This window comes from Tarenaya hassleriana, unplaced genomic scaffold, assembly GCF_000463585.1.
Source record: "Tarenaya hassleriana unplaced genomic scaffold, ASM46358v1 Cleome6, whole genome shotgun sequence".
Classification (NCBI taxonomy): Eukaryota; Viridiplantae; Streptophyta; class Magnoliopsida; order Brassicales; family Cleomaceae; genus Tarenaya; species Tarenaya hassleriana.
In genome coordinates, this window is record NW_010968505.1 from 3424988 (window position 1) to 3434895 (window position 9908).

Here is a 9908-nt window from a genome sequence, read left to right on the forward strand (position 1 = left end):
CACTGCGGAAGAAGGATTATGCGAAACCCTAGATTCACGTCTCTTCTCAAATGGGTTTCGAGAACTTCTGCGGAAAACGAGCTTAAACCCTATAAAACCCTAGTTTCAGGATCTGGGTTTAGGTATACTGCTCAAAACCCTAGGTTTTTCGCCACTAGGAGATTCTCTGAATCCGGAGAGATTGTTAATGGTATCCGAATTAGGCCCTCTGTTCGTAAAAAAGCCGAGGCTGCCTTCTTTGATTACTTTTATGTCACCAAGGCTTTTCCGTTTCTAGTTGCTGAGTGTATGAGCAGAACCGCTCCTGCATTTCTTGAGAATCCTCTGAAGAAGCTCAATGCTCGTGCTGATATTGCGAAATCCATCTCCGGATACTTGTTGTTTCACCCGATAAACGAGTTCGAGATATTCTTTGAGAGCTTAGGTTTGAAGCAGACTGAATACCGCAATCTGCTTCCCGGTGATAAGATGTTCTTGAATGAAGATTATCTAATGTTAGAGAATTACCATATTTTGTATAACTACGGGATTGCCCACGAGAAGATCGGGAAGATTTACATGGAAGCTACCGAAGTTTTCGGGTACAAGAACGGGGCTTTAGCATCTAAGATTGGAGCTTATGAGGATCTGGGGCTTAGCAAAACATGTGTATCCAAACTTATCGTCTGTAGTCCGAGTGTCTTGATCGGGGATAGGAATGTAGAACTTGCTAATGTTTTAGAGATTCTGAAATCCGTTGGGTTTGACGACAGTTGGTTAGAGGAGAGCTTGTTGGAGGATGAATCATATGATTGGAGTATCGTGCTCCGAACTATGAACTTGCTTAGAGAGATCGGTTTCGACAAAGATGAGCTGTTTGGGTTAATCAGGAAGCATCCAAGACTCATTTTTGAGAGTTCAGGTGATTGGACACTGATACTGGTAGGGTTTCAGACCAAACTCGGGTCATCTAAAACTGAGATCCAATCTTTATTTCAGACACTGCCCCAGATTGAGGTAGGAAAATTCGTTTCAAATCTAAGGGGTTGCTTTCTGTTACTAAACGAGCTTGAGATGAAGCCTGGTCAGATCGGTAAGATTTTTCGTACTCACTCCTGGTGGCTTGGTACCTGCATTTTGAAGAGCAGTCAGACATTGATCAATAACATGAATGCAGGAAAAAGACGAATTTGTCAAATTATCCTTGAAAACCCGGAGGAAATGAAGAAATGGGCTCTGCGGTCAAAACTCCAGCAGCTACCTCGCTCCGAGGAGAAGGTTAAGTCAGAAAAGATGAAGATTCAGTTCTTATTGGACATCCGATACGTAGAGGACTTGAAAGACATGGACAGAGCATTCAAGAAATTCTGTTGCAAGGGATCTGAACTCCGAAAGCGATATGATTTCATCGTGAGTTTGGGTCTGAACGAGAAGGATGTCAGAAAAATGGTTAAAGCACGACCTCAGATTCTCAACCGAGGGACTGACATCATCCAGGCAAAGGTGGATTACCTCGTGAAGGAACTAGGTTATCCGCTGTCTTCTCTGATGGATTTCCCGTATTATCTTGTAATGAGCCTCGAGCTAATCAAGCTCAGATTCTCCATGTACTCTTGGCTCAAAGGCAAAGAAAAGGTGGACCTGAAGTTCACCATTGGCACCATACTCGGTAGCTCGGAGAAATATTTTGTGAAGAGATTCGTGACCCGACACCCAGAAGGGCCTAAACATTGGGCAGATTTGAACAAACGGATTCGATCTCGAGTAGATGAACATCATGAGGATACCAATCAGAATCAAGAGAACTTCCAGACGTAAAAGCTTCTCTCGTGGATTTGGCCTATTTCCTGCATAAACTAAGGCACTTCTCAGTTGCTGAACTTCAATTAACCCACGAACAGTTTCAGTGTGGAAAATCTACCTGCAGAGGGGTCCTCTTGGTTCAATATACAGAGCAAAATTGCTAAATGCTCAAGTAAGTCGTCAATTTTTTTCTTTTCTTTTCAGAAACTTTGAACTGGGAAACAATTATCTGTAGAAAAGCTGATTTGTGATTGTTCATAATTCTTTTTGCACTTTCATTTTTGGCAACAGTTTCCTGCTTTTGAAGAACATGCCAATGGCATTGCTATCTTTGAATGAGGGACAATTCATCGAAGTGCTTCAGACAGCATCAAAACTGTAACTCTTTTAGGTTTGTGCAGCATTGAGGTTAACAAGCCACATTCATGGAACCTGCAACATCTTTTTGTATGTAAAGAGAAAACTGTCCTATTCAAAAACACATGGAAAAAAGAACAGGCACATGGTCAAGGTGTGGAAGCTGTGTTACTACTATCGAATAACGCCTAAGTATTGAGCCCACTGTTCAACAACGTACTGATCTCTCCTCTTATGTTGACAGGTCTTCGATCAAATATGGAGGAGAGAGTCTTCTTACATAGCTCCTTCGGCTCCCTCGTCTTCGTAAGGGCAGCTTCCTGCTCTTAGACCAAAAAAAGAAGATTGTTTTTGTTTGTCCTTTCATTGCAAATGTCAATGATAAAACATACAGATCCGGCACCATTAACGCAAGGGGGGGTAAACTTATTATGATGCCTGCTTCGGCCATATAGAAGAGAGCGAATTCTGATCAGATCTCGACACCATTAACAGGAGAATCATGATCAGATCTCGGGTTTTCCGATTTGTCAGCAAGGAAATGGCCATCGGGATAGCTGCCAGCATTGGCTCGATGGGATCAGGAGAATACTGGTGAAGAACCATGGGGACAACTGCTTGAAAATGGTGTTACCACCGGGGTCAAGCCATCACATAGCAAAGACAACTACAAGGAAGGAAATTCAACAATACCTCGTACCAATCATCAAGAATCTTTTCTGTACTGTGTCCAGCAACTGGTTCCCCTGTCGGGATTTGAGTTGTGGCTACGGCCGTCTGTGAAGGGGTGCAATTGGAGCTTTTGCACATGGCCCCCAAATTTAATGGGACCCCACTTTTTTTTTTAAATTTAATAAGATTTTTAATAAAACTAAAAAACTATCATAAATTAAAAAGATTAAATCTTGTTATATTGTAATATTCTTTTATATTATAGCAATTATATTTTTTAGTTCATAATTTTTTAATCACTATATATCTTTAAAAATAAACAAATTAGTAGAACAATTTTTTTTGATCAAAAGTTTCATAACAATAAACTTGATTTTAACTTGTATTACTTTTTAAAATAAAAGTAATAATTTATATATTTTAAAAAAATATTTTTATAAATAATATATTTTTCTATTTTTTTTTGTATAATTTGAAATTTTATCTATTAATTAATATATTTAAAAATTATAAATATTAATTAGATAAAAAAAATATAAATATATAATTGAACATAGCTTCTCATATCTATGAGACGGCTCTTGTTGTGGCATCCATAATATGTGTCTGAATTTGTGGTAAACGCGGATCATCTATTACTTCATCCTTAGATGTTTTGACGTTTATAAACGATATTGGGCGTATAATGGAACTGATTGTACTTAATAACTTTTTTTAAGAAACAAATCATAAAATAATGAAAACATACATTTTGAAAAATTATTGTGAATTTTTTTTATCTTTTTTTATATTTTTTTTTATTTTGTTTTGATTTTTGTATTATATTAAAAATTTTTAATTATCTCTTTTAGTACTAGTGGAGTATTTTTCATGACAAACTCGTCCTTTTTTACTTTTTTTTTTACAAATACAGATTTTGTACAAAAACTTTTGGTTATATAGAAAATTCACATTTATATAAAAAATCATATTCTAGAAAAATCTCATTAAAATTATAAGTACATTGATAAAAAAATATCGTTGTGTGATTAATATGAGTAGAGAGAAAAATCTCTGTCGGATTATTTTGCCACTTGGAGTTTCAAGGGAGCAATAAATTAAATAAAACTGAAAAATATAATAATAATCAAGCAAAATTGGAATTTCTACAAAGATATATAATAACCATTTTATGGAAATTAAAAAAAAAGATAGTCTTATGCACAAAGCCTCCCTGTTAAGAGGAGATCCGAGATTCTCACCTCAAGGTGGTATTATAAACAAACCTTATCTTGCAGAAATATATGCAAAGAGACTGTTTTCAGGACTCGAAATCGTGACCTCAAAGTCACAACGGCAACACCTTAACTGGTGCGCCAAGTTTCCGAGGTAAAACAAAAATAGAACAATTTCAAGGGGGAGAGAACATAGGGTAAAACTCACCGGCCAATCTCATAATAATAATAATTTGTATCGATCACTTTAGTCATTCATTGACAAATTCAATCGCTTTCATAAAATTCTTTTTCCAAATTTATATATATGGGGATAAAATAAAGTAAATTACACATTGAACCCGAAAAATGATTCAAATTCCACACTTGGGATTTTAACTGAGAACGCGAATGAGTAAAAACCACGGGTGAACGAAACCCAGAAGCCACGGGCTTGACCAATGTCTGCAACAAAAAAGGCATCGGAAGCTTGAGCTGCAGAGAAAGTAGAGAATGAAATCAGACAGAACCCTTTTAAAATTACAGGTAAAGTCACAATCTTAGCCAGATAACTCTCTGATGGTTCCTCTTCATCTGCCCAACTGAACGCACTCATATATGTACATGTATCCGTATGTTCCGGCACTGCGGAAGCAGGATTATGCGAAACCCTAGAGTGACGTCTCTTCTCAAATGGGTTTCTGGAACATCTGCGGAAAACGAGCTTAAACCCTATAAAACCCTAGTTTCAGGATCTGGGTTTAGGTGTATTGCTCAAAACCCTAGGTTTTTCGCCACTAGGAGATTCTCTGAATCCGGAGAGATTGTTAATGGTATCCGAATTAGGCCCTCTGTTCGTAAAAAAGCCGAGGCTGCCTTCTTTGATTACTTTTATGTCACTAAGGGTTTTCCGTTTCTAGTTGCTGAGTGTATGAGCAGAACCGCTCCTGCATTTCTTGAGAATCCTCTGAAGAAGCTCAATGCTCGTGCTGATATTGGGAAATCCATCTCCGAATACTTGTTGTTTCACCCGATGAACGAGTTCGTGATATTCTTTGAGAGCTTAGGTTTGAAGCAGACTGAATACCGCAATCTGCTTCCCGGTGATAAGATGTTCTTGGATGAAGATTATCTCATGTTAGAGAATTACCATATTTTGTATAACTATGGGATTGCCCACGAGAAGATCGGGAAGATTTACAAGGAAGCTACCGAAATTTTTGGGTACAAAAACGGGGCTTTAGCATCTAAGATTGGAGCTTATGAGGATCTGGGGCTTAGCAAAACATGTGTATCCAAACTTATGGTCTGTAGTCCGAGTGTCTTGATCGGGGATAGGAATGTAGAACTTGCTAATGTTATAGAGATTCTGAAATCCATTGGGTTTGACGACAATTGGTTAGAGGAGAGATTGTTGGAGGATGAACCTTATGATTGGAGTATCGTGCTTCGAACTATGAACTTGCTTAGAGAGATCGGTTTCGACAAAGATGAGCTATGTGGGTTAATCAGGAAGCATCCAAGACTCATTTTTGAGAGTTCAGGTGATTGGACACTGATACTGGTGGGGTTTCAGACCAAACTTGGGTCATCTAAAACTGAGATTCAATCTTTATTTCAGACACTGCCCCAGATTGAGGTAGGGAAATTCGTTTCAAATCTAAGGGGTTGCTTTCTGTTACTAAACGAGCTTGAGATGAAGCCTGGTCAAATCGGTAAGATTTTTCATACCCACTCCTGGTGGCTTGGTACCTGCATTTTGAAGAGTTGTCTGACCCTGATCAATAACTTGAATGCGGGAAAAAGACGAATTTGTCAAGTTATCCTAGAAAACCCAGAGGAAATGAAGAAATGGACTCTGCTGTCAGAAATCCAGCGGCTACCTCGCTCCGAGGAGAAGATCAAGTCGGAAAAGATGAAGATTCAGTTCTTATTGGGCATCCAATACGTAGAGGACTTGAAAGACATAGACAGAGCATTCAAGGACTTCCGTTGCAAGGGATCTGAACTCCGAAAGCGATATGATTTCATCGTGAGTTTGGGTCTGAACGAGAAGGATGTCAGGAAAATGGTTAAAGCACGACCTCAGATTCTCAACCGAGGGACTGACATCATCCAGGCAAAGGTGGATTACCTCGTGAAGGAACTAGGTTATCCGCTGTCTTCTCTGGTGGATTTCCCGGCATATCTTGCTATGAGCCTCGAGCTGATCAAGCTCAGATTCTCCATGTACGCTTGGGTCAAAGAAAAAGAAAAGGCGGACCTGAAGTTCACCATGGGAACCATACTCGGTAGCCCGAGGAAATATTTCGTGAAGAGATTCGTGAACCGACACCCAGAAGGGCCTAAACATTGGGCGGATTTGAAGAAACGGATTCAATCTCGAGTAGATGAACATCATGAGGATACCAATCAGAATCAAGAGAACATCCAGACGTAAAAGCTTCTCTCATGGATTTAGCCTATTTCCTGCATAAACTAAAGCAGTTCTCAGTTGCAGAACTTCAATTAGCCCTCGAACAGTTTCAGTGAGGAAAATCTACTTGCAGAGGGGGTCCTCTTGGTTCAATATACAGAACGAAATTGCTAAACGGTCAAGTAAGTCGTCAATTTGATTTTCTTTTCAGAACCTTTGAACTGGGAAACAAATATCTGTAGAAAAGCTGATATGTGACTGTTCATAATTCTTTTTCCATTTTTATTTTTGGCAACAGTTCTCTGCTGTGAAGAACATGCCAATGTCATTGCTGTCTTTAAATGAGGAAGTGCTTCATTGAAGCGCTTCAGACAGCATCAAAACTGTGACACTTTTAGGTTTCTGCAGCATTGAGGTTTATAAGCCACTTTCATGGAACCTTACCTTGTCTGTAAAAAGAAAATACCCCATTCAAAAACACTTTCATGGAAAACATTCTTGTCATGCGGTGATAAAAAAAAAAAATGCCCGGTTTATTAGTATTGAAAGACTAATGATGTCAGAAGTCCACAAGATTGATGTTTAATAAAAAAAAAAAAAAAGTTTACTTTAAGGGAAGGAAAAAAATAACAGCCTCAAGGCCAAGGTGTTGAAGCTGTGTTACTATCTAATAATGCCTAGGTATTGAGCCCACTGTTCAACAATGTATTGATCTCTCCTCTTATGTTAACAGGTCTTCCATCAAATATGGAGGAGAGAGTCTTCTCGCATAGCTCCTTCAGCTCCCTCGTCTTTGTTAGGGCAGCTTCCTGCTCCGACAGGAAAAAAAAAAAGATTGGTTTTTTTGTCCTTTTATTGCAAATGTCAATGGTAAAACATACAGATCTGGCACCATTAATGGGAAGGGGGAGTAAACTTATTAAACTTATTATGATACCTGCTTCGGCCATATAGAAGAGAGCGAGTTCTGAAGCTCCATACGTTTGGCAGCCACATCCTTCAAGCTCTCTCTCAACTTCACTTCACGGTTCTTCTTTTCCTCCAATTCAGAGACAAGCCTATCTAGAAATCTGAACAGGAAAAGACAGAACATCAGAGGAGATGGCACCAACTGTCTGACCTTGCAAACACTCAAGGTTTTCTCAGGAAAGAACCTTTTGGAGTTGAGAATCATGATCAGATCTCGGGTCTTCCTATTTGTCAGCAAGGAAATGGCCATTGAGATATCTGCCAGTATTGGCTCGATGGCATCGGGAGAATACTGCTGAAGAACCATGGGGGCAACTGCTTGAACATGGTGTTGCAGTGACAGAGTATCTTCATTCCTCAGTTCTACCAGCCGCTGATTCAAGAACGCTTTGATCTGACACCGGAAGAAAGGAGTTATCACCGGGATCAAACCATCATATAGCAAAAACAACTACAAAGGACTTTAACAATACCTCATACAAATCATCAAGAATCTTGTTCCTATACTCTGTATCCAGCAACTGGCTTCTCTCTGTCGAGATTTGAGTTGTGGTATCCATAACATGTGTCTGAATTTGCAGGCCCGATCCTGGTAAACCCGGATCATCTATTACTTCAACCTGAGGTGTTTCGACGCTTATGTCCCATGAAATCCCGGAAACAGTAGCCTCAGTGCCTTGGCCTTGTTCTCCTTTATCAAAAGCGGCTGTCTCGGAAGCAGAAAGTCCTTTTGGAGAATTCTCGGGAATATCACTGGCATTTACGACTTCGTATGAACCTAGATCATTTCCAGATTCATCAACTTCTTCTACCGTACCAATATCCCAATCTATCTGAGCACTGTCTACGGTAATATCCCAATCGATGCTGTCAACAGTGACATCCGTACTCCCGTTTGCATTTGTGCTCGACAGTATATTCTCGGCATCAAACACTTCTGTAGCAACAAGAACATTAAGTGATGGAGGCTTTTCGCGAATGTCTTTCAAGTTTTGTAAGACAACCCTCGGCTGTTTCTGCAATCACATAAGGGGCAATGGTGAATCAGCAATGGAAAGAAGTTTATCAAAGAACAGATTAAAGACGAGAGATTTTCAGAAAATGAGAAGTTGAATCCTTACATCCTTTTCTGTATGAACATCTCTAACAAAGGTAGAGTAGTACTCCATTGCCTGTGACATTGAGTCACTGTTGATAACTTCAAGAATCTTGCCAAATGTACTTGGAAGTGAATTTGCTGTCTCCAAAAGTCCGCGCCTCACATTTGTTCCCTGAAAATGTAAAATGTTAACACAAAAGATACCAAAGAACGTAAATAAACCAAGTCGAGATGCCAATTGAACCTGCAATCCAAGCTCTCGGCAAGCTTCCTCATACTTGGTAGCTGACAAAGCCGCACTCCTTTTGATATCAGCTTCTTTGCGCTCAAGTTCCGCGAATTGTGTCTGAATCTTTTGCACTTGTTTCTTCAGATATGGGCTTCATATTTGCAACAAGAAAATCATCAATGATGTCAAAGTAGTCATTCTTGCTATACTCTATCGTGAATCATATGATGACATGCAAGAACAAACTTACATTTCATAGTTGACATTCTGAATTATAATCTGAGCTGCCTCTCCGAGAAAGATATGATCCTTCTCAAACGCACGGACAATTGCTTCCCAAGCACCCTAGCAAGGGCATTACCCACATGACGAGCACAAGCATATCCACGATAAGCAATGGAAAACAGAAGTAGGTATGGCCTTACAGAAGCACCCGAAAGCCGACCAAATAAGTTCCGACTTTCTGGAGTGGTCTTCAGGAGAATCTCGTATATCTTTTTTGCCTCCAAGTAACCAATCCCTGAAACGCAATATACCAATCATTGTGAAAGCCGGGCATAACTCACGGGAAAAACTGAGCAATAAGAACAAACACCCGAAAAACCAAGAAGAATACACAGGCCCTCCTTTACAGCTTCAGACAAGACTCAACTAAACTCCTCACAAGTTATAACGAATACGAAATTATCCAAATTCTATTTCTAAGACAATAACGAACAAGGATGAAGGATGCTAATGTATCCCTAAGAAAATCAAGAACCCAGCAAAGACGCGAACTTTTTTCCCATAACAATCCAAAGGCACAAACTTTATACAAAGCAATAGTATCTTCAACCGCGATCTTCCCCCAAAACACCGTTTAGTGACGAACCGTTTCATTTTAACTAGGAATCAAAGAGCCAAAAAACAAAACAGAGTCGCGAAACGGAAGAACAATTCACAATTTCCACTACCCATTTCTGGTTCAGAAGAAAGAATGCGCATAAGGGCTGTAAAAGTTCTGTTCAGTTATCACCGGGTGATCAGGGATCGGACCCAAATCTCAGTTTTCGGACAACGTTACCTTCAGGATCTAGGGTTTGAACATACGGGTCGATGTCTTTATGCAAAGACGAAAATTCCTTTGAGATTTTGACTCTAATCGCCGCCACTCTCTTCCTCCAATCCGCCGGAACTCTCTTGTCGACAGTT

At 39.5% G+C, this 9908-nt stretch overlaps 3 protein-coding genes across 6 annotated transcripts in view; 2 read left to right on the top strand and 1 right to left on the bottom strand.

Annotated features, from left to right (window-relative positions):
* Position 1: 1 nt before the first annotated feature.
* LOC104799307 (transcription termination factor MTEF18, mitochondrial-like) lies at positions 2–3019 on the top strand. Of its 2 annotated transcripts, XM_010521752.2 has the most exons (4): positions 2–1072; positions 1157–1954; positions 2074–2293; positions 2384–3019. In XM_010521752.2, the coding sequence occupies exons 1-2, from the start codon at positions 19–21 to the stop codon at positions 1795–1797; spliced, it is 1695 nt and encodes a 564-aa protein (XP_010520054.1). In that variant the 5' UTR covers positions 2–18; the 3' UTR covers positions 1798–1954; positions 2074–2293; positions 2384–3019. The 2 variants fall into 2 exon arrangements, with proteins under 2 accessions (XP_010520054.1, XP_010520053.1); XM_010521751.2 differs by having other exon boundaries at positions 2–1954.
* Positions 3020–4389: 1370 nt separating this feature from the next.
* Positions 4390–7239, top strand: LOC104799309 (transcription termination factor MTEF18, mitochondrial-like). Of its 3 annotated transcripts, XM_010521756.1 has the most exons (4): positions 4390–4550; positions 4662–6602; positions 6719–6835; positions 7154–7232. In XM_010521756.1, the coding sequence occupies exon 2, from the start codon at positions 4666–4668 to the stop codon at positions 6442–6444; it is 1779 nt and encodes a 592-aa protein (XP_010520058.1). In that variant the 5' UTR covers positions 4390–4550; positions 4662–4665; the 3' UTR covers positions 6445–6602; positions 6719–6835; positions 7154–7232. The 3 variants fall into 3 exon arrangements, with proteins under 3 accessions (XP_010520058.1, XP_010520056.1, XP_010520057.1); XM_010521754.1 differs by having other exon boundaries at positions 4390–6602; XM_010521755.2 differs by lacking the exon at positions 6719–6835 and having other exon boundaries at positions 4391–6602; positions 7154–7239.
* Positions 6933–9908, bottom strand: part of LOC104799308 (CDK5RAP3-like protein) — a 3480-nt gene continuing 504 nt past the window's right edge. Inside the window, exons 3-11 of the mRNA XM_010521753.2 lie at positions 9781–9898; positions 9143–9237; positions 8968–9062; positions 8733–8868; positions 8511–8660; positions 7863–8405; positions 7575–7783; positions 7358–7490; positions 6933–7229 (exon numbers count right to left, since the gene is read on the bottom strand). Coding sequence (XP_010520055.1) covers positions 7098–7229; positions 7358–7490; positions 7575–7783; positions 7863–8405; positions 8511–8660; positions 8733–8868; positions 8968–9062; positions 9143–9237; positions 9781–9898 — 1611 coding nt within the window. The 3' untranslated portion in view covers positions 6933–7097. The remainder of the gene's footprint in view (positions 7230–7357; positions 7491–7574; positions 7784–7862; positions 8406–8510; positions 8661–8732; positions 8869–8967; positions 9063–9142; positions 9238–9780; positions 9899–9908) is intronic.

Bases quoted from the DNA above. Each gene is read 5' to 3' on its own strand.
- LOC104799307 (XM_010521751.2), top strand. From the start codon at position 19: ATGCGAAACCCTAGATTCACGTCTCTTCTCAAATGGGTTTCGAGAACT.
- LOC104799309 (XM_010521754.1), top strand. From the start codon at position 4,639: ATGTTCCGGCACTGCGGAAGCAGGATTATGCGAAACCCTAGAGTGACG.